At 38.8% G+C, this 26,626-nt stretch overlaps 1 protein-coding gene across 2 annotated transcripts in view; it reads left to right on the top strand.

Annotated features, from left to right (window-relative positions):
* The window catches only part of lrch2 (leucine-rich repeats and calponin homology (CH) domain containing 2), a 38,122-nt gene that overhangs the window by 1,723 nt on the left and 9,773 nt on the right, over nucleotides 1-26,626 (top strand). Inside the window, exons 2-18 of one of the 2 annotated variants that reach the window (XR_010931123.1) lie at nucleotides 7,048-7,192; nucleotides 7,462-7,588; nucleotides 7,682-7,787; nucleotides 8,085-8,221; nucleotides 8,347-8,477; nucleotides 10,016-10,103; nucleotides 12,492-12,588; nucleotides 12,714-12,811; nucleotides 13,209-13,276; nucleotides 14,076-14,180; nucleotides 14,651-14,719; nucleotides 15,373-15,435; nucleotides 16,239-16,287; nucleotides 16,442-16,582; nucleotides 18,111-18,161; nucleotides 18,256-18,319; nucleotides 20,989-25,913. Coding sequence is in view for 1 of the 2 variants with exons in the window: in XM_067607924.1 (XP_067464025.1) it covers nucleotides 7,048-7,192; nucleotides 7,462-7,588; nucleotides 7,682-7,787; nucleotides 8,085-8,221; nucleotides 8,347-8,477; nucleotides 10,016-10,103; nucleotides 12,492-12,588; nucleotides 12,714-12,811; nucleotides 13,209-13,276; nucleotides 14,076-14,180; nucleotides 14,651-14,719; nucleotides 15,373-15,435; nucleotides 16,239-16,287; nucleotides 16,442-16,582; nucleotides 18,111-18,161; nucleotides 18,256-18,319; nucleotides 20,989-21,101 (1,652 nt within the window). In the remaining variant the exon portion in view is untranslated. The remainder of the gene's footprint in view (nucleotides 1-7,047; nucleotides 7,193-7,461; nucleotides 7,589-7,681; nucleotides 7,788-8,084; nucleotides 8,222-8,346; nucleotides 8,478-10,015; nucleotides 10,104-12,491; nucleotides 12,589-12,713; nucleotides 12,812-13,208; nucleotides 13,277-14,075; nucleotides 14,181-14,650; nucleotides 14,720-15,372; nucleotides 15,436-16,238; nucleotides 16,288-16,441; nucleotides 16,583-18,110; nucleotides 18,162-18,255; nucleotides 18,320-20,988; nucleotides 25,914-26,626) is intronic. The other variant, XM_067607924.1, reaches the window with a different exon arrangement.

Raw genomic sequence — 26,626 nt, forward strand, 5'->3', positions numbered from 1 at the left:
TATGTTTTCTGCTTAAAGATTTTGCTACCTCTCCATATTCAGTTTTTCCAACCATGTGGCATATTAAGAGAAAATCTTTACCTAATTATGACATTTGTTATTCCAATACTAACCTATAGACCAACTCATGAGTTTTAATAGGTGTTATTATTAATCATTTACTTAGTAGCATCACGCCCTGTGTTGATTGTCATGGACCAGTGTTCTAGACACTAGACATATTTTCTTTTTAAATTGCGTATATGTGAACAATGTGAAAACTAGCCTTGATGAGCTGAGTCTGTAAATATTTTGCATGAGTTGCTTTTCAGGGGTGAGACAGACACACCAGGAAGCTATTGTGCACTATTTATGGACTACCAGGCTGAGTGTGCACACTTGTTACAATGTACTGTCAAGATTATCAGCTTGTCTCTATCAGAAGCGAAACTGTCTAGACATTTCTTGATTGCTCCATATAGGTTTTTGAAATAACTGCTGTTCATGAGTGCATGTTATATACAACACTGGTAGTAATCAAAAGAGGACATGAGAGTATACATTTCTGTCACATCTTTGTTCTCACTCTTTCACTGAGACTAATCCAGTGACTGTGGATGCTGCAGCCTTTTCACTTTGTGTTTCACGTCTTCATTTCGATGCCTTGAGTAAAAGCTGCGACGGTGGGAAGTCTCACTTTCAAATGTGCAAAGAGAGATCAACACCTCACAACACCACGCTTCACATCAACTACAGCGCAATCACTGCAGTGAAATGAAACAACATAGAGTACAGCTTTTACGTTTCTGTGGAGGCCTGCAGGATCAATCACATCAGGAGCCTTTCAAACGGAATAAAAAGCAAGCTCATTCAGATTTAATCAGGCAATGACTCCTGAGATGAAGACGCATTTAAGAATTTAAACCATTTCTTTCTTAGTGTGTTATTATAATATCCATCAATCCCATTGCTGGTTTAAGAAGTGAAATAGGGTTTTTACACCGAGCAGGATCTATCTGAGTGGCCTCCATCTAACTAAAGAGCAGCAGAAGGCTTCAGTTTGTGTATAGAAAGAGAAAGAGAGAGGCCCGCTCACACAAGAGTGTCTGTTTGCAGTGTGCTACTGGCAGTTTGTCTCCAGTCAGTTTGTTTTCCCATGGGAAAGCACAACGGCTGTGAGCTGATGCCCTGACCTTGGAGAGGGGCTGGGGAGCAGTGCATCAACCTGGGCAGATGTTCAGGTTCATATCCCAGCATGCTCCTGCCTGCCATTACCCTACCCTCGAGGGGACAAACCCACGCACACGTCATACAGTGTGAGGTGCCTCCACTGCAGCACCATGCAGCATGTCTTTACACGCGTGCATTATTCTCAAACATACAACTCAGTGTGGACAGCGAGAGGATCAGATGCTGTACTGTATGTGTGGTATCTCAGGGGAATCTTTTTAAACATATTTTGTAGATTTTTAAACTAGCAAGTTTATGTGGTTTCTTAGAAAACATAATGATTTATTTAGAGTATACTTTGGAATATGGGTCATGCTGGAGATTGTGGTTTTAGTTTATTTTCACTTTTTTATGACTTAGCCACACAGTTGAAGACTACACAGACTCTGTCATCACACAACAAATCTCTCTCCTTCTTGGATCCTCCATGAAGGGTTTGGTGTTATATTTGACAGCCAAATAGAGCTCTGGAAAGAACGTGAGGTGAAAGAAAGATAAAGACATGTGAAGTTTGCCTGCCAGTTGAGGATGCATTCAATAGTGATTTGACAGCCAAGAACAAACCACAAGCTGAAAGATTTGTTGTCTATGTCCGAACTGCTATAAAATTGTCTCTAGTCCAGAGCTGGTTTGAACAGGTGGTAAAATGAATATTGCTCATTTTATTTGAGTGTGCGTGACTTGCAAACAGAATATCTCACACTGTAAAAATGCTTCTTTGTTGTCACATTCCTGAGAAGTTTGGTCCTCTGAGACAGCTTGTGAAGGACAGTCTCCACAAGGACACAAGTCTCAACCATTTAATAATCAACCAGTGTACACACTGTAGTCGTCACGGCCCATTACAGCACAAGCTCATTGCAGTCAGCTGATTCACAAGGACATAGGCTTGGCGGTTTAAAACACAACACAGCGCTACACTGTGCTACTCATACTTGGTGAGCTGCCTCGCTGAAAATCAAATTAAATATTCCTGGTGTCATTATAAACCTTGTCTTGTCGTTGCTTTTGTCATGTGTAGTCATTGAAGGATAGCAGACGTTGCTGGGTTGCTACTCAAAAAAAAAAAAACTGTCCCCCAAAAAACTTTTTCATTTGGGAGATACAGTATAGATTCAAATGATCGTAGCCATGTAAGTGTAGTCTGAAACATCCGGGGAAGAAAAAAAAAAATCAAAATTCCACTTTAGTGTTTCTTCCCTCAGGGCTCCTTCTAGTGAATGTGCCTCTGCATGTCTAGACAAGACATATGCATACCTGTCAGCAGGAACGCAATGCCTTATCACATCAGTGTCTCCACAGTTAAATATTTGGATGGTAAAACTGAACTTAAAAGAGAAATAATGATTGTGAATAAGATAAGTCTTCTGATGACACTTGTTATGATATGCATGGCCTGTGATGAAAATGAATTGTCTGCTTTTTTGCTTGAGGTTCTGACCACACGATATATGCTTAATTATTTACTTTCTGTTGCTTACTAGAGATTATTCCCTACAGTAGCAACTTTTTTGATGAATCAAGCAATATTTTAGTCTATATAATGTCAAAAAATAAGCATAAATGCTCATGACAATGATATTACTTATTTTGTCTGAACAACAATTAGAAAACCCCCCAAAGTATTAACGTTAGAAACATATAAAACAGATAAACTGCAACATAACAATGAATCAAACTCACGGGTAGTCTATATTCACTAAGTTATAATCTATATAAAAAGCCTCCAAATGAAATGACGTTTGTAGTGACATCTTGCATACAGTATGTGACGTTGTTAATCAGAGGTTAGTTATGGTGTCAAACTAAGTGTACAGCCACAGCTTTGGTTTCTTTTGATGCAGAATATGAGTGAAATGTTTGATTTCTGATCTCATTCCCTTCAGTCAGCACGTGTACGAGTGAAAGACGAACTATATTATTAATATATTGGAAACAAATATACTGTCGAAATATTTACCCGCCAAAGCCACCAACTTTCATAGTAATTTGTAGTTTACACTCTGCTCTTCACTTTGCTCTCACATAACAAACCCCCACAAAGTAACTGAACAAATACAGCTGATCCAGTGACTGCCCATCACCCCAGGCCACACCTCACACAGAGCAGTCCACCCATTCACTCGATCACCGTCCGCCAGCTCACCCGCAGGCTGCGCGCACACCCCTGGTATGATCCCCGCCCAAACAGATTGATGCCAGTGATTAGATGACAGTCAGAACAGACTCCACAAATCCTCAGCCCTCCAAGACACCAGTCTCAGTCGTGAACACTCCAAAAAAGGAATCATTGACCCTCTTATAATTACATAAATGGCTCATCCAAACTTGATGAGGAATCCCAGCAAGGCATGACTGCATTTGATCAACCTGAATCCACACCTAGACAAAGCACAAACACACCCGCAGAGTGTGCCTAACTGCTCTTAACATCCAGCAGATGCCCAAGCCAGACACTGTGGTCGCGTCTGCAGCGGGGTGAAATTAATTAACCTCAATTAATCATGTTTTTATTTTCCTTGTTTTCATTAAATTAAACCTTGTAACAAAGCTGTCAAAGAGCTAAAGTAAAGATCTTAATTTGCAGTAAAATATGGTGCAGTGTTTGCAGTTTCTACACTTGATGCTGGGATGTATTATAGACAATAAGTGATGCGTTTGCCCTCGTTGATGGCAGGTTGGATTTTTCAATAGTCTTAAAACAAATATTTCTTGTTCCAAATCCCTATGCAGCAACTGGCAGTACAGAGAGAGACATTATTCTCTTATTTGCATCAGCACTCAGCAGGATATCTATTAGTATAGAGTTTGCTGTGTCACAGAGAGATGGAGCCAGACATCATCTGCACAACCAACATAAATGAATGGATGGATTGCTGATTTAGCGGGAGGGTGCAGTGGAGTGGAGCCTTGGTGAAGTCTGCCTGGCGGGCCCCGTCCTGCGGGAGTTCTGGCCAACCGGCAGGTTGGATAAAAGGCCCACTGTGGGCCGCAGATGGCTCATGGAGAAGGAGGGAGAAGGGGATGGAGATGGACAGGCTCACAAAGACTGCCCCCCCCCCCCCCCCCCCCCATCCCCCTCCATCAACCATCGACCCACATGATTCCACTGCTACAGAAGAATCCCCAGTTGTGGGGCTGCAGGGAGGTATACAGCTGGGTTACAGCATCAAGCCTCAGGGAAAGGCTGAATTTACTCTTAATGGAAAACGAGTATACCCCGTGACCTCAGCTTTGGTCTTTCCCCACGTGGTAATTTCTGTTTCCCTTAACCTCTGGACTTATTTTCCCTGTGTGCTACTGACTGTCTCATGGTCTGCTTCTCACTTCTGCTTATTGGCCGCTGTCAGAGTTCAGACCACAGCTACAGAGCAAGAGCTTGTCTGGTCTGGTCTGTTGGTTATTTAAGGCTTGTCAGAAATGAGAGTCTGTTTAAATGCACAGACACAAAGCACACAGAGTTATCATGTCGTGTAACCTCAGGGGAGTGGGGTTATGGTATCTGCATAGATATGTTAAAATGTTATATTTGAATAAAAGCTACTGGAATGACGTTTTGTATGTTCCTTATGCTAATCCGCCCACACACTCCTCTTACCAGGTGGTCAGAGAGTGCTTGCTTTCACATCACATATAGCTTAATTCTTTAATTAAGGGTGGTAGCTATATGTAATTGCACGTATTAAGAGGATGGAGGTGCAGTAGTGTTTGCTTTTCCAGCAGTATGGATGAGGTAATTCAGTTAGGTAGGACAGAATAATTGAAAGCTCCATGTGTTTATCTGGTGCTGTGCAGCTCCTCACATAGGTCTCTAATTATCGTGTCACCCACAGATAATTCAGGAGACAGGATCCTCCACATACACACATACACACACACACACACACACACACACACACACACACACACACCAATTTGCAGCTGCTGGATCAATATGTGTCTGAAGGTGAATTCTATACAATGCAAGGTAGTCTTTACATGTATTCTTCTCACAGGCCTCCATGTATCTGCATGTTTCCTGTTCAAATACCGTCTGTGTCATGGTTTATTTAATAGAACACACAGAGAGAAACAGATAGACAGTGTGTGCATGCATGTGTGTGTGCATGAAAAAGTCTTGAGCTGTGTGACTGATTCATCAACCCTAAGGGAGAATGTGTCCTAACTCAGTCTCTGCATGATCCAAAGACACACAGATAAGGTGAACCTCCAGAGAGCATGGGTCTGGCTGATGACATAGATTGTAATTTAGTGCATTATGTATATATCATGCATTAGGCCAAACCTTTCATTTGTACACAAGACATAGGATGAGTCCTTCTCATTTTGATGATTTTTTCACCAAAATATCCATATATTTGATTTTACTGATCCCATGGTCAATCCTCTGGTATCACCCTTAAGGAAAAACTTGACATTTGCTGTCTCACTGCATCTAAGAGTTGCAAAATCATCAATATGTTACTTGCTCTTTCTGGATCCATCTAAATGTTTGCTGGAAGTAATGGGCCCTAAAGCATAGCTAGACTTTAGACTAGGGGTAGATGTATTTTATGACACAACTGTAAATTACTTCAAAATTTGTCTTGGTCGTGTAAGTGGGAAAATGTTGAATGAGAACAGACAGCTGAGTAAGTCCAGAGTGTCCTCTTCTTCTTTGACTGTCGTGAGCAAGAAAGCTGGCATCTAAATATTTTACCATAAGAGGCAGATGCGGATAGGAGGCTGTGCTCATCTTCATTGAGTGGAACAGGGTTTTCATTTATATTCTTGTTGAGGAATAGAAGCAGCTACACATGAGATATAGTCAGGTCTGTACTAATTGTCAGACACCTTTAATTACAGTTTGTCCTTTGTTGATTCAGCATGGAACAATTGTACCTCTTTCATAAAACCAAAACACAATCAACATATTGGAAAATATAATAGGGATATCTTAACAGAAGGATTCCACATTTTACAACACATGTCAATACTCCCCATCTTTTCTAATTATTAGTTTTTCACAGAATAGAACAAAAATACACTAACTGTATCTGAGTTATATCTCCTAAATCCCAATATCTATGGAACATTGTGGTAATGCTTTTTAGCCATGATAGCTTAGCAGCATGGCTAGGTTTGTCAATGTTGTTTTGTTGGTTTGCTAGTCTGTTTGTTGGTCCATCACTTTGATACAGTTTGAAATATCTCACAGATGTTCATGTCCCACTGATGATGAATTTTAATGACTTTTCCGATCTCATAATTCTTCCTCCTGTACCTTCATCAGGTCTGAATTCCAGTTTGTCCAATACTTTGGTTTATGCTCAAATACTTAACAAAATTCATGAAATGCATATAAAAATAATTCATAATGATTAAGCTCAGAAAAATAAATCATATCAAAGAAAGAGCTAGTTATTTTTCATGAATTATCCCAAACTATCCAGCGACATAGAACACACAACTCTTCTGTACAAAAAACAGCCCAACTCTCCCTTCTTTGGTGGTTGTCTTCTGTTACTTGCAACTGATCTTTCAACAAAAAGAAAAGATGAGTGAGTTCAAACACTTTCCACCCATTAATACAAATCTAAATCCATTACTGTGCCACTTCCAGTGAGATCAATAATGTTAATACTGAGATATTACACTGCCAGTAGCACTCAAACTATTGAGGTGGTGTAATCTTAGACCAGTGTTGGATGAAGAGGTGCGCTGCCTACCTCTCCATCACAGAGACATATTGATCAGTCTCAAGCCTAAAGCAAACAAAACAGGCAGTGCCCAGATCTAAAAAAAATGTCACGTGTCTATCCAAAGTGCATATATTTAATCAACTTCTGTTTTTTGCAGATCTCTCCAAGAACCGTCTCACAGAAATCCCTCCAGAAGTGTGTCTGTTCGCCCCCCTCGAGTCGCTCAACCTCTACCACAACTGCATCAAGTGCATCCCAGAAGCCATTATCAATCTGCAGATGCTGACTTATCTCGATATCAGGTGGGCCACTGCTCACACCACACTTTCAGTTTTGCCTTTCCACAAAAACTGTGTTCAGTCTTATATCAAGAAGTGCTTGTTCCCCTTTCATTACACTGACAGGGCGAAAATGCTCACATGAGAGGGATTTCCTCTTTTGCCGAAGCTCAATTCCCAATCACTAGATGCTCACCGTTACATGCACACTATGTGACACAGAAAAGACATCACAGAGTGTAATATTTGTATGCTGTTCTCAATGTAGGTTAATATTTTGTCTTTCTCTACAGCCGAAATCTCTTATCAGTTTTGCCAAAATACCTGTTCAACCTCCCCCTCAAAGTTCTGCTTGTGAGCAACAACAAGCTTGTGTCCATCCCTGAGGAGATCGGCAAGGCCAGAGAGTTGATGGAACTGGTAAGCAGTGTGTATGTGTGTCACTTCATATAAACTTCTGTGGATTTTATTGCCCTAGTAATCCCATCTTTTACACTGTGTCTCCCCCTGCAGGACGTGAGCTGTAATGAGATCCAGGTGCTGCCAGCTCAGGTGGGGAGGCTTGTAGCCTTACGAGAACTCAACATCAGGAAGAATTGTCTTCACATGCTGCCTGAGGGTCAGTGCACAATCTGCGTTACAAACTGAGCATAGAGTTTGGAGGATAAAGCTATTGCAAAACATTGCATTATGGGAAATGTAGGATCTAGTGTTGTTGGAGCTTGATCCATAGTGCGGACTAAAAGTCAGTGTATCTACTGCTTTTTATTTTAATCACTTTTTAACCTGTCTATTATGAGTTAAAATACAGCATATAAAGGCATTTACTGTGTTCCCCATTACATGTTCAAAGTATAAATGTACCACATTTAACAAAAGCTATTTATGAAACTCTTCTCTTTTTCTGTATTTGCAGAATTGGCTGACCTGCCTCTCATTAGACTTGACTTCTCCTGCAATAAGATCACAGAGATTCCTCCAGCCTACAGGAAACTCAGGCAACTGCAGCACATCATCCTAGACAACAATCCTATGCAGTCTCCACCCGCACAGGTATGTCCATGCATTTATTACATGTCATTTGAACCTGGTACAATTGCGCCCTCTAGTGGGTGGATGAATACATCTCTCTTTCGAGTGGTTACAAGAAATTCCTTGTGTGTATTTGTATGTTTCAGATTTGTCTTAAGGGCAAAGTGCACATATTCAAGTACCTGAACATCCAGGCATGTAGGATGGATAAGAAACCAGACACCCTGGACCTCCCCTCCCTCGGCAAACGTTGCCTTCCACAGCCGCTTACAGATAGGTACTAACACATTTCCCAAATATTGTTTGATCATGAAGTGACACATAATGCATATATTTATCACTTCCTTTCCTTTAAATATATTGTTTTAAATTGTTCTTACTCTGCATGCATTTGCTCATGTATCACATCTACACATCAACTTTATGTTAGTATATTCATTACGTAATGCATACATCAGTGTTTCCCCTATATGCTTTCAACAGTGGTGCTGCTAAATGGTGAACGCCGCTGCTGAAATTTCATATTTTGCATAATAACCAGCAGCTGACTGGACCTAGTTGGGAGAGAATGGGAATTGGTGTCATTGCTGCAGCCTCTCATTTGCTTCCTGTGTCAGTGTTTGACTGAGGGCGGGGCTCAGCTCCTCCACACGCACACACACACACACACAGAGCAGACAGCAGCAGAGAGGTGGAGACAGTGAACCAGGTGAAATGAAAGTTTTACTCGAGTTAACGACAACTACGCTCGTTACTGTAAGTGTAGTAAAACCTTCGCAAGGGAAAAGCCAATATGTATTTTATCAAACCACCTGTTCAACAAGCATAAACATAAAAAAAAGCGAAATGCAAGATTTTAAACTGCTTTGCCCGCAGTCTCCCCACACTCTAAAATGAAAGCTGTCTGTATGTAGCCTAAACGTTTAGCTTAGTTTGCCACATATCTTAAAATCTGGCAAATGCTTGTAAACTTAGCTGCTGGCTGAGACAAACCAGCCTCTCTTCTCTGTACCAGCGGTACCTGTATCAGTGAATCACATTAGCAGCAGAGGGAGGGGGACAGGAGGAAAGACTGATGGTGAATGTCTGTGTTTTTCAGTCTTTCTAAACTTCACTCAGTATTTTGAATGAATTGAAGAAATATTATTTAATTATTTTATTGACATGTTATTTTTGTTTCCAGTAAGATATTATTGAGTTTACATAGGGATTTTACTGTTATAAACATTACTGTTGCTGCTCTGGAGACAATATTTAGTTGTATTTCAAATATAAATCAACTCTAATCCTGTGTTGAATTGGGATTACTTCAGGACATAGTGTTTACTTCATCAGTAAACATATTTGTTTCACTTTTCTCCTTGCTAATGTCTGAGTGTACTGTGAAAAAATACAACCAGTGTTGTTTTTTTAATATAAGGTAAGGTCCAAAATGATGTGAAAATGCATAGTTTTTAGTCAAATAACATCACATTTTCTTGAGGGAGAACCCCCAAACCCACCACATGTGTTGAGGCATTTAATTCTTTGACATGTATTACAACTATAGCTATCTGGGCCTCCAGAGTCCTTTTGGTGTCAAAAGCTCCTATATATTAATAAAATCATAGCTCGATGAACATGAATAAACCAATCTGACACAAATCTTAAGTAGGTACTTGAAGTTATTTCACTTGTGGTGTGCACAGATAGGAGTCCTGTCAATATGGGCCGCTCAGCAGCACCACTGCTGAAAAAAATCCAAGGGGAAACACTCCACATGGTATGCTCACATTTCTACAGCCTTAATCAGCTCTTTGTTTTGCATATTTCCAGCATGGAAGATTTTTATCCCAGTAAGAACCATGGGCCTGACTCTGGAATCGGTAGTGATAATGGTGACAAGAGGCTGTCTACAACAGAGGTAAGACGTCAAACACACATTAACTGATGGCCTTTCAAAATACGTGCTAATACAGGTGATATGGGATAAGCGTGTTAACGTGTTTTACTACTTATGAGAATGCAATATTTTGAGATAAACAACGTTAAATTTTATTTGTTTTTGGGTACACTGTTAAGCAACGTTAATTTACTATTGCTAGTCATAAAGTATTACTTGGTCAGCTAAAACAAACTCTTTTGGGTTCAGGCTCGGGCTATGGCGCACACAAGCTGCCTCTTGAGAGAAAGCAGTCGAGGATAAAACAGACTTTATGCAGTCGAAATTCAGGCTTGTGGTCTGCAAAAGAGGAGCCAAGTACAGCAAACAAATCTGAAAGAGCCAAAGCAAGCAGGCAGTGGTAACAGTCAAAAGAATGTCTGAAAGCCATAACTCATTTTATTTGCTAGGCATGCAAAGTATTGCATAAGAAGGGAACATCATAATTCAACTCTCAAACCTCAGCTTTATATTAAGGCAGTGACATGGTTAGTAAGACAATGAGACACAGCTGAAACAGACGAAGTGGAGGGTGAATGAGGTGAAACTGTGATGCAGAGTCGATGGAGATAAAATAGATTTATTTATTTTATTTGCACAAAGGTTACAATAAACATATTACACAGTAAAAAAAGTTGTATTAAATTGTGCAGGAGAAGAAGGAAGCCCAGAGGGCTTATACAAAGTCCTCCCCTTCATTTCAACAAGTCATAAAACATACTGAGTCATAAAACAATATAACATCAAATAGACAAAGAAATGTGTATAACAAAAAACAAGAGAAAAAGAAAGAAAAGAAAAAATCATTTGAACACTTTAAATGTGCAAGAGGTGTAATACAGACCCAGTCACACAAAATTCTATTTAGATAAAAGATATTTTTTTAAATGTGTTTTAAATGTTATTAAAGAAGATGACGACTTCAAAGTTGTACTTAATGAATTTCAGAGATGAGGACCTCTAAATTTGATAAAACATTGATGCTTGGAAGTGCGACAATAAGGTAAACAAAAGTCCTTTGATCGCCTCATTGAATCAGAGTGAATGTCTGACGGTAAAAGGAAAAAATTATGAAATGTATCTGGAAGGTTTTGCCTGTGATATATGAATTTGAACATAAACACACATGTTGGAAGAATATTTACAGAATAAACAAAGGTGCAGATGGCTCTTGGCTAGTGGAGTTTGAAGTCATTCTTAAAAGCCTTTTTTTGATTAAAGACTCTAATCCAGAGTTAAATAAGAGGAAGGATGAATCAGAGAACAAACTTTCCTCAATATTCGAATCATTTTCATTGACCTTTTCCAAATATGTTCAATATGTTTTTTCCAAGTTAGTCTTTCATCCACAATAACTCCTAAGAATTTAGTAAATGGGACTTGAAACAGTAAGATTAGATTGAGAGTGAGTTTGTTCATCCGAAACCATTTGAAAATGAAGGACATTCCATTGTTTGCATGCTGGATTAGTGCTTTGAAATCATCATGAGTAACTAGTATCATCAGCAAATAAAATAAGAAAAAAATCTTTGCAAACCACGGGCAAGTCATTAATGTAAATCAAGAATAGAAGTGGACCAAGGATAGAACCTTGGGGTAATCCACAAAGTCATTTTAATCTATTTGAGATGCAACAGTTTATGGATACAAATCGTTCTCTATTGTTTAAATAACTGACTACCCATTTGAGTGCAATATCCTGTAATCCATATTTGTTAAGCTTGGAAATAAGAATATTGTGGTTAACTGTGTCAAACGCTTTGGATAAGTCTAAAAAGATGTCGAGTGTTTATTTTTTTTCTTCCAAGGCAGAAGAAATCTTGTTGACAAGCTGTAACAGTGCCAATTCTGTTGAGTATTTTTTTTGAAAACCATATTGATGTTTGTATAGGATGTTGTTCTCAACTAAGTGCTTTGAGAGTCTTGCATTAATGAGATGCTCCAGAATTTTTGAAAAACAAGGTGATATAGAGATTGGATGATAATTTGTGAAAGTATCATGATCACCTGATTTGTAAAGGGGTATAACTTTAGAAACTTTGAGATCATGTGGCACAACACCTGTTTGTTAGGATAAGGAGATAATATGGGTAAGAGGATCAATGACTGAATTAATAAGTTCTTTTATCAAGTTACTTCTGATTCCATCATGTCTCTCAGCAGAATCCTTTAACTTCATAATAATACTATGTATTTCTTTAGCAGTGGGTGGCTCAAAATTGCAAAGTGAGGAAAATTATAAAATAGCAATTATACGCTTATTTCTATTTAGATATTTAAAATAAAAATACTAAAATGCAGGTACACAGACCAGTATTAGTACATTTCAACAAAACCCAGAATTCACTGCTTGTTCTCTTTCTCCCACAGCCTTCAGATGATGACACGGTCAGCCTTCACTCTCAGGTTTCAGAGACAGCCCGTGCTGATGCCCTCTCACTCCTCTCCAAAATGGACTCGTGCAAAGGTTACCGAAAATAAGTATCACATTATCCCTTTGAAAGCAATAACAGAGACACGGCGGTTGTTGAATGAAGTGCCTAAAATATGCCAGTTTATGTGATCAACGCGGATGCTTCCTCCCTCTATCAGATCAGGATCTCTATGACTTTATAGAGCCCAACCCACACGAGGTTCCTGCTCTGTCAGAGTGTGATGGGCAGCAGAGCACTCATGTGTCTTGTATAAAGGTATGAATTCAGCTATTTATATTATCTCTATATAGCTATATATTAATTTTGGATTGTAAAAAAGGAATATCATGCTATTGAAGATCACAGTGGATAAGAGCAGATATGTATGTGAAACACAGACAGTAAAACATGGTTGAATCCGCAAATTTTATCGTATAAACAGTACCAGTCGAAAGTTTGGACACACAGGAAAGTGTGTCTGAACTTTTGACTGGTACTGTATGTGTTTGCACGCACACATATGCGTGCACAATATATTTAGTCATCATATCTGGTCGGGAATTTGAAATACTTTGAGAAAAGAATGATGACAAACATCAAGAAAATCTATTTAAAGGACAATAAATGTCTATTTATAGGTCCCTGACATGGTGTGTCTGTTTCTGTGTTTCAGGAACTGGAAAAAGTTCTTAACATGTCTCACCAAAGCAAAGATAAAGATAGCTGGAAAGAGGAGTCAGGGTGAGTGTGTTATTCAATATAGCAATCTTATCTTGAGATTTGATGGCACACATTGTACCTCTGATGCATGAGTGGGTTTTTTTGTTGAAGTCATTTTAAATGGGTTTCCTGATACCGGTTACATGCAAAGAGTCATCCTGCAGCTGCAAATGTAAAATTTTGTGAATGATTGAAAAATGATGATGAAAATGATGAAAAATGTGTGTAGCTACATGAGCAAAGGTTTCCTACAAGAAACTGTTGTAAATCAGGAGATGCAGGTTGAAAACATGGTTCATAATGAGTTGACTAATTCAGACAGTGCCTGCTAGTGGTTACAGTAGGTGAATACTTAACTAATGTGGCTGGCAGACCTGTGCATTGCCTGGTCTATTTGATGGACAGATCTAGCTCATGTGCGGATAGCTCATGCAGTCGGATAGGGATAGCAGCTATTCTGAAAGGCCAGTTTAAAACATCTGCAAATATTTTGGGAAGTTTATACCGCAAAATCCTAGGAAATCATACACACCCTTGATTTACCGCGCTTAGCCTCGACAACAAATTGAAATCAGGTGGTCAAAATGATTAGTTTAGTTTTACGTAGTATTTAGTTATATACACACAATTATGTCAAAGAGGTTTTTACTGTTTTTACAGCTGCGTTGAGGCTCTCTGAATGCATTGTCTTGGTGATGTGGAGCGCACACATCTATTTCCAAACCGCTTGAGAATTTGGGCCACATGATGTTTTTTTTGTAGTGTTTAAACTGGTGATATAAAAATGATTTTTACAACTTTCATCGTGAACTTGTTTCAGTTCCGACAAGGAGCAGCTAGTTGAGGAAGAGGATGATGAGCTGAAGGAAGTGCTGGATCTGAGGAAGATTGCTGTTCAACTTTTGCAGCAGGAGCAGCAGAATAGGTTTGTGGGTCTCCACCTCTCATCACGAAAACCATGTCCTGCAATGTTCTGTGTTAGTTTAGATATCCATCTTGAACATACAGTATTTCTCTTACTTTCTCTTCATGCCTCATTAACATGCATGCCTATCCCATCAGTCTAGCTAATAGCTTAGAGGCAGGATTATCTCCTAACATTTGATATTTATTGCCTTCATGGATTTTGGTCCAACAGCACTTATGTCTGAAAACAATAAGTGATTATTACTCTGAGTTATAAATCTACTAAAAAAATCCTCTTTGTTGTTGCTGGATTAATTCTCTGTCTCACGAATTCACACAAGTTTCTTTGTAGGAAAATTTCATCATTGTTTGTTTGTTTCACATTTGCTAAATGCTAACAAATCAAATTCTTAACAAATTCTTTTTCTCCTTTTGTTCCTGCCTTTCCTTGATCATCTCCCTGCTGCACATTCGATGTGTGTCTTCCAGACGACGGTCCTTAATTTGCAGAGCAGAGAGTCTTATTCACCGACGGAGAGTGACCGGCCGAGCTCACAGGTAGAACGACTTCTTTTATCATCATCTACAGACAGTTTGTGTGTCACATCAAAAAAAAAAAAAAAAAAGAAACAGCATATCTCCGGTGTGTTTCTGTGCCTATTTGAATAAATACAGTACATCATTTAAATACTACTATTAACAACATACATTCCATACCAGCTTAATGTAACGAGTGAACACGAGGAAATCTAAGTCTGAGCTGTTTCCATGCTGGAAAGTATGAAAATGTTCCCACTTTAGAACAGGAATAAGCTCACTTTTTCTGCATGCTTGTATGTAATATGTAAATTATAACTATTGTTAAAAGGAAAGGCTAGCTTACAAACTGGGGTTCTCCATTTAGTTTTAAACAGAGATTACCAACTTCTGGCCTCTAATAGCCGATTTAGAGTCCCTCAATTTAAACGCAACAGGCTGAAGAATTCTTTTACACATGTTTGATTGTCATGACTATTTGGTGTTTTGTACGTCTATGAAAAGTGTCATATGTGAAATTGTAGGTTTAATCTCTGCGTAAATCTCTTGAATGAAAATGCCTTAAGGACGCAAAATGAATTTCACTGTAAATTGACAATAAAGTTGTGTCCTTTGTTGCTCAATTGCTGAAATTCCTGTTGAATTTGACGCCAGATTCCTAATTTTGTCTGCAGGTTCCTAAGTCACTCTGGAAGCTCCAGCAGCAAACCGAGGCCCCCGCCTCAGACAGCTCGAAGGTACGTTACTGTGCCACATGTTCAGTCCTGCTGATCAGAAGCGCGCGTTTACAGTGAAAGGCGATATCTTAATATTCCAAGTGCAAAAACACAAAGATATGAAATTTTAAATGATATGAAACAGCAGATTCTTACAATTAGAAGCCGAAACCAGCACCTGTCTGGATTGAAACTAATCATCAAGACTAATCATTTCAGCATCAATGGTTTACTTGTTTTTAGGAAACATGCTCAGATTGAACATAGAGCACTTCTGTATTGTTTAACTTCTGATTCTAACTGGACCTGAAGACTCCAAAAGGGAAAAACAATTGTTTGACTTAAGAATTATAATGCCCTAATTAGTATAACTTTTTGTGAAAAGTCTCCCTGGCTGGTGTTCATCCTTCTCCAGCAGGACAGTTGCTTCATCTTTTTAGCTCTCTCTCTCTCTCTATATATATATATATATCAGCATAATAAACCTTTACATTACATCCCACAAATGACAAGTGTAATTTATATATTTATTTATTATTAAAGAGCCAAACATGAAGCAATCTTTTATTGTGCTTCAGTTAGCGTGGTGCGCTATCCCCCCTTTCAGGTGTGTGCACATTGAAAGTCAATGATTAAAGTTTAGAATAAAGTTGTTTTTTTATACTAAGTAAAAGTGACACAATTACTTTTCATGACATAGCTTAGTTATGGCTGTATTGGGTAATTTTACTTACTATCAGAATACAAAAAGGTTCTTGTACAATGTTATCTGAATGTAAAACAACAGATATAGTCATCTGATGGTACTTGTGTCTTTATCTTAGTGCTTCTCTGGATGAGGGAAGCAGTGGAGCATCAGTGCTGAGTGGACAGGTACGAACTCTTTCACTTCAGAGCCAACATACGTGTGATATGCCAAATTCCTTGTGTCTATCAGTCCCATTCCTTATGTGATGTTTTGTCTGTGGAGGATGCAGATCTCTGAAAAGCCAGTGGTTTTAATTATTTTAACTGTGTGCTTTTACAGCCTTCATCCTCCTGCTCCTTTGACGGCAGCCTGAAGACAGATCAGTCAGATTCAGAGCCAAAGTGGCCTGAAGTCCCCCCTGTCCTTAATCAGAATGAAGATCGGCGGAGGAATAAGTACCTGAGAAAGGATTATCTGAAGGTACGAGCGAGCCCACTTGTTGCCTCAGGTGGAATTCTCACCTGTGGATGATTACTTGTGTATTTCATTCCCTTGTCGGTATCAAGCCATGAAGAAAATTTTGCAAATTTAGGGGTGCAACGGATCACAAAACCCACGGTTCGGATCATATCACTGAGTCACAGATCGAATTACTTTTTTGATCAGCAAAAAAAAAAAAAAAAGGGGGGGGGGGCAAAACTTTGTATTCCATATATTCTGTAAATCACTTACAGCATGGAACTTTTGCCCATGGTCTTAAATGAAAACAACATTCAAGATGTCCAATGTTTAAATAAAATCTTAAAATATGTAAAATATTCAAAGCTCAATTGGTGGTGAATGAAACAGCCTGTGTCCACATCATCAAAACTTGATGACAACTTACAAATATGAACACACGTCTTGTCCTGCAGCTTAGTTTGTTTAACGAGCCACCAAACAAACATTCCGTGGTGAAAAGTGCACCACTTACGTCTGTTAGCAGCTACGTAGCTAATTAGCTGCACAGCTGCAGCACATCGAACAGCATGTAAACATAGCTGCAGATGTCACTACGGACCCCTTAGATGCTGGTTTGGTCGTTGCTCTTCAAAATCCCTATTAGCGACGTGCTGTCTGTCCATGACTTGTACTTACAGCAGTTTGTTTACTTTATTTTAAATGAGATATTAAATTTTGCATTAACCCGCGGTTCACATGCGTGCGAACCGTGGGGGGGGCGATTTGTACGGATCACGGATCAACTACGATCCATTACACCACTAGTTTCAAGATATCCATCTCTTCCTGTTGCCGATGAATGTTGGGAATTAATGGATTTTTGTTTGTGGTGCTCACAGGAAAGTTATATTTGAAAAACTATTCAGAAACAATTTTCCCATTCATCTGAAGTTCTTACTGTGGACAGTCTTATCTCTTTGTTTCTTCCAAGAAAAACACAGTTTTCACAATCAAGTCTGTTTCCAGAGAAACTGAGACATTGTTTCATGAAAATACACATTGTTCATCACAATTTCTGGTCTCCTCCTTTGTATGGAGTTCACAGCAATAGTTTCCAAGGCAGATATCTCAAAATCTGGGCAAGTAAAACCACAACTTTCTGCATAGTTGAATACCATTACTGGTGTGATTTGGATGAACTGAGCCTTTAAGAATGATGAAGAAGAATGAAGCAGTGTGCTGGTACTGCAGCACAGGAGGTGTTATAAATGTATCAAGTCTATGACAACAAACACCTACGAAGGTGTTTGTCTCATATACCTACAAAGGTCTATAAGAAAGTCCCTGCTTTTTTCAAGAAAGTTAGATGTTACAGTTGTTTTGATTAAAGATAACATTGTGAAAGAATGTATGATGAACATTATGTCATGCTCCTGTCATTATCATCCCAAGCACGGTAAGTAAATTGCTATGAAATCCACAAAAAGAGACCGGAGACCATGAATAGAAAAAAGCCTGAAAAGTAGTGTCAAATCATAAAAAGAATTTGTTTATCGCTTCCTTACAGTACAAATGTCAGAGTTCTCGGAAAAACTCCAGCGGGAATGACGACTGCGAGGTGAGTGTGAGAAACATCCTGTGTGGATAACAATCAAAATGTGATCATTGTGAACATTGTATTATTCTGATTTTAATGTTTGTTTTGTCTCCAGGAGGGCTTACGCAATGCTGATTTCAGCACCACCTTGACAGTATTTGGACTAAAGCCTAGATCAGGTAATGAACAAATGTGTGTTGTATTACAGGTGTTGTGTTAAAGGTTGAATGTGTAAGAATTGGCCAGAATTTTAGTTTAAAACATTAAAAAAACTAAAATTATCAACAGAATGTGAAGAAATAACAATTTTGACATTATGCCAAAGACCTATATGTATGGTGTTGCAGAGATATCTACTGAAGTTAGCATGCTAACCAGCTAGCTCTGGCCCTGTGTGGCCTGTCCTGTCTCGTAATACCACTTTGGACCTCAACGGTGATAGGGAGTCACTGTAGCGTCCAGTCTGCCCTCAGTCCAACATGAGAAGCTGGAGGAGACATCAGCTGGTCATATCAGCTGATCTGACAAACTGCACTGGGTTGCAACAGCTATGTGGAAGCTGGCCATTTGGCATCATAGCACTTCGTAGTAAGCAGGATCGATACTGAAATATCAAATCAATAAATTGGGTCTCTACTGGATTTCTGGTTGTAAAATGGCATGCAGTTAATCAAAAAAAGCTGCTGCATTACCATTGACATTTTATGATTTACACCTATCCCAGAGGCATGTGTGTAACCGTTAAGTCATTACTTAGAGTTATGTCATAACTTATCTCTGTGGTGCAAGTGTTGTCTGACCTGTGCAGCTCTTTTGTAATTTACCACTAGCTGTAATGTCTCCTAGCATTTTGATATCTTGACAACACCGTAGCACAGATTCACTGGAAACAGTAAGCTTTACGCTATATTCAATGAGCAATAATGGTGGAGGGTGATGCATTTGGGTGGGACCAACAGATTGAACCTTTAACATTTTGGCTTAGTGTTTTTTCTTTTCACTAAAATGACAATCATGGAACTTGAGGTTGAAAAAGGCCACAGGGTCATCATCTTTTAAACGTGTGATGGAAAAGCTTGATGCCAACTATGCGTGTACGTGAGGAAATTAGCAACAAGTATGACGGCAGTCCATGTCAGTCCCAATCACCTATTCTGTAAAGATTCCTTAAGATAATAATGAAATACTACAAAATGATATAAAGCCTGATGACTGTCCAGATCTAAAACAAAAAAATGAAAACATATTTTAAAAGTACATTTAATTTGGGAAAACTAAATGTTTTGCCCCATGTATTTGTCACATCAATGAGTAGAAAACAGTTTATTTTACTTAAAGCACTTTCAAATCAATTGGATTAGCTGAATGAGCCTTGATGCAGTTAGCTTGCACTAATAGAAAACATCAGCATTTGGACTGCATGAACTTTGAGGCTGTGCTCTACCGTAACCCAAGGCTCAGGTCTGTGATGATGTGAAACATTTGATCTTGACAGGAAGCCAAAATATTTTTTTAGGTGGAGTCTCAGCGTCTTTCTCTGGAAGTGAGAAGAGTTTCTGAGGAATTGTTTATCTGTTCTATTAGTAGTCAAGGACAAGGCACAACAGGATTATTGTGCTTAACTTTGTTGACCTATTAATAGTACATTAAAATGAATTATTTACTCACATTATTAATTTATTGCTGTCTGTAAACACAGTTGCATGTGATCATGCATATTGCAATCCAAAATCAAAAATCCGGTCATCAGCAGATCAAATGACCAGTAGTAACTAGCCTGCTTTCATTGTTAGACACAACGCCAAATAAAACTATGATTAATGAAATGTAAGATGATTCCACCATTTCATCATCTCTGTAAAAAGACACTGGAGTGTAGTTTTTACTTGTCAGAGATTTTGCAACTCTGGTCATGATTTAAATCATCATTTTACTTAAAGAATGTAAAGGTGTTATTACTACACTGTTGAGTTTGAGTTTTTTTTATTTACATAGGCTAAAATCAAACACAGGCATGCAAATAACAATTAAAAAATTAATATGCAGACGGAGGGGGAAAAGACAGAAAGGGCTTATTGATTGATTGACCATTTAGAAAATGCACAATGTTAAGTTAACATCTTCTTATGTCTTGTTTTGACTGACTAACAGTCTGAAACCCAAGGATCAGTTGTATGACAAAGAAAATCATTAAATCATCACATTTGAAAAGCTAACACTAGCTAGTGTTTGGCATTTTTGCTTAAAAAATGATTAGAACAATTATTCGATTGTCAAAATTGTTGCTGGTCAATTTTCTGTCTATGGACAGAATCATTGCTGCTCTAGTAAAAACTTTATCTCTTTGGGATTGATTATCTTTGCATTAATATCATAAATTGTAAGAAACTGAGTAACCAGAAAGAAAGTAGCCGACAGGGTGAAAGGATTTTTTAAGATAAGAAATTTTTCATGAGAAGTAAAATGTAATCGCCCACACTATGTTGCAGCATGAGAAGTAACGATAAAAACTGACGCCAGAAGGTGCAATATAGTATTTTATCATCTTGGCGTGATGTTTTCTTCATCTGATAAAACAGATAATATCCAGATTTCATGCTTGGAGAATCATCTGAGGTGCAGACCAAATGAAGAGCGTTGATTTTCGGCCTTAAAAGATTACGCTTTATTTGGCAGACTTTCCCTGGATAGTAGGAGTGCAATGTGTGTATCTGGTATCCTACTGACCTGAAGTAGACCTGGCCCGACTCTGACTGCTTGGATAGTCAGTATAGTTGTTTCTAGGATTTTTTGTTTGTTTTTCCTCATTGTTTCTTTCTTGGAACTTGTACTTCATTTATTATTTCAGCCTTCACCAGAGGAAGCCGTCAGGAGTACAGCTCAACAGACCCCAGTTTCACTATGCGGAGGAAGATGGAGCACTTGAGAGAGGAAATGGAACAGATAGGACTCTTACGACAGGTCAGATGTTTCCCAGCTTGTTTATGCTTTAGTGCTTTAAACTGGAGCACTGAGTTATTCACAGGTCAAAGCCTGTCAGATCCTACTCTGGGGGATTGTGAGTTCCCCATTCAATGATATCATAACTGTACTTGATTTATAACTTCAGTCATACTGTAACACTGCAACACTGTATCTACCATGTCATTGACTCTGCCATTACAGTAGCATATAAGTCAACTTTTCTCAACACTCATTTACATCACCATGTGGCTGTTACTAATTTCTCAAGTAGAAATCTGTGTTGATTGATGTATATTGCCAGAGCACACACTGAAGAAGGGCGTCTTGCTTGAAACATCCGTGTGGCAATTAAAAAACAAGTAAACTAAGTGTGCTGTCCTAGCCCCTTTTTATTCATTTTTTTATTCAAGTAGAAAGCTGCCATTGAAAATGACCAACTTCCTGTCTCAATTTTTGTAGTAGTGGTGCCACATTGTAGTATTAGTGCTTTTAAGAAGTAAGGCCATTCGTTTTTTAGTAGTAATAGGAGTAGTTTTAGCAGTAATGCCACAGTTTAGTTGTAGTAGTTGATGTACTGCACTAAACTCTTTCATTATGAGAAGGTTTTATGCCTTGTTAGGCTGCCAAGTCTCCTTATAAATAGCTGCCACTTTCAGACAGTGTGCAGGCACAAATAATACGATGATAAACATGTTACATAAACAAGATACTTGTTCTTGCATGAACATGCACAATTCATTTTCCAATGTGTCGCCTGGGAATATTTTTCCTTCAGAGGTTTAATTGCTTGCATTCAATAAATGCACAAATCTATATTTTCACAGTTGGAATGCGTTCAACTGAGTATGTGCTTTCTCTTGTCTGCAGTTCCTCATAACAACTGAGTCACCACTGTAATGCCCTTCAGCTGTAGTATATTTTTTTTGGCTTCAAAGTATTATCATGATGATGATATTATTATTGACTGATTGCAAATACTTTGTGTTCAAGCCAGACCTCTGTGATTGATTAGTTGGTTAAAGTTTAAAGTAGTAAGATTAGACATATACAGAAGTTAGCATTTTAATGTTATGTTGTATCTCACTAAAATGATGTCAGTTATTTGTCTCTCGATCGGACCATGACATATCTCTTTTTCAGGAACAGTGAATAATATTGTGTTGTATTTTCAGGTATATGTACAGAGATAAGAATGCAAAAATTGGACCCAAAGATAGAAAGTCTGAACAAACAATGTGCAGCCAAATAAGTAGCAGTCTTGGCACTGGTGGTACCATCTTCTCCTACAAGGCCAAAGAAAACATTACATGGATGATGGAAGAATTGCCAAACTGAGTGCCTCGTTATTAACAGCATATAGTCCTGTCCTGTACCCTGGTGCTAATGCCTCAGTGATCACTGTTAATGTAAAAGTCAGTCTTCTTGTAAGCTCAGATGGTCACACCATAAAAACAACAGTGAAGGTAAGTAAACATCTCAAAGAGAAGTACCTGAAGAAAAACACAGCACAGAGTGCCCTTGGCCTAAAACCAAAGGTAACCAAAGAAGATAGGGGAAGGAAAGCAGCTTAAATATAAAATGTGAGCCAGATAGTCTGGAAGAACAAGGATAGAGATGTGAGGTCATGGGCGGATTGAAACAAAAGAATTCTTTTGGGCATTTGTTAATTACGCAGAGAAGCATGGAGACCTCATCCATGAAATAATTGAGTTAACGGCAGGAACTACACCCTGTTCTCACTTGTCACAGGGTCAAATGATTGCATCATCACATCTGAAATACAAAAGACTGTCCAGTAGGGCAAAACACAAAAAAAATGTGCTCAACCCACCTGATTCTGAAAACCAGATAATATCACAAAAACAGCAACAAAAAGAAATGCAGGGGTTTAAGTTCTCAGGCACCATCCATGAGAACAGTTTTAAATTCATGCAATACTTAATTAAATACATTGTACACATTTCCTCCTGGACAACTTTTCAGGCTTACAAATTTGTTCTTGCTTTAATCAGTGGAAATGCAAGGGCATGCACAGGCACAATACGTTCCATACTGAGAAGAGTAGAGGAAGCATTCCCTTTACTGGCAAACCCGCCACTGATAATAAAAGAATTGCTCACAAAACATTTGCACCACAAGGTGCATTCAGTGGCTGTGTTGGAGCATTTGATCTTATCTTCCTCAGCAGGAGTTAGCCTAGTTGTTATGGAAAATTTCCCTTTTCTCTGAGCACTTCAAGCACTTCTTATCCATGTTGGCTTACAATGTTGACACTTAAAGTTCATTCTTGACCTTGTAAACAGTAGTTGGCTGTTTCTCTGGTGAATAATGAACTTTCAATCTCAATAAAATAATCAATAAAATGGTGAGAAAATACACTACCTTCTAGTCCCAAGAAAGTGCTCTGGATGGAAACTATTTGAGATCAGACAGATGCAGGTGGTTTTTCAGGAAAGAAAGAGCATGTTGGACCACAGTGTTAGATTCAGAAAATACTATTGGGCAAGCAGAACAACACCTTGTTCATCAACTAATGGAGAAAACAAGAAAACATTTGGTAGTCCCTCCAAAATCTTACCATCAATACCAGGAACAGTGACTGCATTGAATTTATTGTAATAATCAACAATAGTTTCACCAAGTGGTTCCCTGTCAAATCCTGCATGAGGCCAGAATGTATCATGTCTCACGTTCCTTTCCTTCTCATTGATGGGATCAGGATGACAAACACACTATCAGATAAACCGAGATGCATTCACTGGACCCAGGGCCTCATTTATAAAACTGCTGAGGATTCACGGTTGCATATGGATGAAACACAGAGAGTACTTACATACAAAAATATTCTGATTTATAACACAGTGTGCATGCACATCCCACGTCGAATTACCTTTATAAATCACAATCAACTCGAAATTTGTGCACTTGAGTGAGCTTCTTGTCCCACCCTTTTAATGCCCATAGTTGCCTACAAATAGTCATTGAGATGCCCCTAATTAATATTAATCCATACTGTCTGCATGAAGACAATGATGGCAAATTCTGACAGAAAAGATAAAAAAAAAAAAAGAAATTTCACCCAGTGGAAATTGAAGTTCTTGTTAAGGAGGTTGAAGCAAGAAAGAAGATATTCTTTGGTGGACATTTTTGGCATTACAAATGCCAAAAAGGCTTTAGATTGGCAGCATGTGGCGGATGCAATGAATGCTGCTGACCAACACAACCAACAGCGTGAGGACATAAAGCCACATTCTTTACCCACGCCACATTATGTAGCACAGCACACACCCTCACAATTTCACAAACCTTTTCAGGCCTCTTTAAAAGTTTTCCGTCCGTAGAATCAAGGAAATGCCATTGGCCCTTCAGAAGCCAGATGGTGCGCTCCCAAAACAGTGCGTGTCTGGCAATGGCACAAATTGTAGTTTCTCTCCTCTGCACTCTGTGGTTTGGAGAAAGGGATGAGCAGCCACCGATTGAGGGCATATCCACTGTCGACCTGAGACCCAGGTCACCGAGCCACTACATTAGTAAGTACCGTGTCCACATCACACATGATTTGGACATTATTCGAATTATTAAAAACAATTAATTATCATGAAAGTTAATTAATTTAATTAATCAAAACAAATTTATTGCCAAACGTGTGATCTGTAGAGATGCATCAAACTAATTGTACCTCCTAACAAATCTGGCACAGCTAAAGGTTGGCTAAGAGATCCCTGACCTGTCAGACAATTCTCTTTGAAAAGTGCTAGTTGCCAGAAATCCGAGGGTTGTCAGGACTTGAAGTGGGACTGGCACAGCTTGGTTTCTGCAGCTGCTTTTCTGTAAAGCTGGGCCCAATTTAGCACAGTGATTCAAGAGAATCGCTCTTGGGAATTGGAACCAGCCCATAACCCACTCATCATCATGGGCCATTTAATCTTGCTGGTTTCTGAAAATTTGCTCTCTCCGAAGTCTTCCATTTGCCAAGTCTTCCAACAGTGCCAAAGCAGCCATTGTATATCATTATACATTTTAATTGCATGTCTTTTTAAACACACCCTTTTGGTTGTATTTGAGAAACTACCCAATGGTGTAACACCCTCAGGTGTTTACCTTCACCCTGATTGTAATTGGCAATGAAAAGGCCATAATCTCATCAACAGCTCTGCTTAACCAACATGTGAACACGTTTAAGTGTAATTTGTCCTGCTGTTCACCTTATTATTTCTGAGAATAAATTTCAAAACATACAAGTAGCCATTACAGATCCAGATTAAACTGTACAACATATTCAAGGGGCTCTTTTGCAAAAAGAGATATCTCTATTTGTATTTATTATCCTAAATCATGTTTTTTTGTGTGCACTCAGGGAATATCAATCAAACAGGTGTTTGTTTATTCATTTTAACAATGGCTTTCATCAAGTTTTGCAAATGAACTCTTCATATGTAATATGTGAGAGGTAATATTTCGATTTATTGTTCAGCACGAGATGATTGAAGTGGAGGACAGCAGTGCAACTCAGAGTGACTGTGTTTCCTGCTTTGAGCTCTGACGCTCTCAGCTCTGGTGTTAAATACAGCAAAGTCAGCTAAACCCCTGTTTAAACAGACACATACCAGCGTCAGTACTGTCTCCTCCTCTATTGTCAAGTGTGTTCGACTCTCTGGCTGACAGCACTGTCAGCAGTCAGCAGGAGAGACGCTCAGCAGTGCATTTGGATTTCATAACTGAACTAATACCAGGACGCAAACTTTTTATTTCTCTGATGTTTTCACATCACAAACGATGAACAACAGCATTAAAACACAAGTCTTGCAGGTAAGACATGTGACTCATGTAGCTGTTATATCAGTTTAGTGTGGGGCGGCTGCTCTGCAGGTGCGGACTGTAACTGTAGTAACCAGGTTGAGATAAGCCTCCTGAATTTGCACCCAAAATGCTTTCAAAACTTTCATGTACAATTTCCACCACAGCCTCCATGATCAGTGACCGGGAAAGAGGCAGAAAAAAGACACGTAGAGGCATGAGGGAGAGCGCACTGTTAAAGCACCCCAGATAACCATCACTCTGACAAAACACTCAATGCAGAGTGAAAAACGAAAGACATCTGCAGAGTGAAACAGATGAAAGAGCAGGGGGAGTTAACAAGTAATTAGAATAATTATAATTACAATTAAAATAAGTTCTCTTTCAAATCAAACATCCCAAGATATGAGTGGAAAGTATTGTTCTTGCAAATATTACAAATATTATTGGGACCATTACAGAAAATTGCAGATGAACATTTAATATCAAGGAATTCACACTATAGACATGACCACTGACTATCGCTGTAACAAACTGGCCACAATTTTCCACATTGACCATACATGGTCCTGCCATATACTAGGTTTTGACCTAGTCTTGTTTATAAATCCCAAAGTTTGCTTAGGAAGTGATGTATGCATTCGTCTGTGCCTATGCAATATTTATGAATGAGGCCCCTGGACTTTACTGACAACAGTGCTCACCGACCGTCATTTACTGTACAA

This window comes from Thunnus thynnus, chromosome 13 (assembly GCF_963924715.1).
Source record: "Thunnus thynnus chromosome 13, fThuThy2.1, whole genome shotgun sequence".
Lineage (NCBI taxonomy): Eukaryota > Metazoa > Chordata > Actinopteri > Scombriformes > Scombridae > Thunnus > Thunnus thynnus.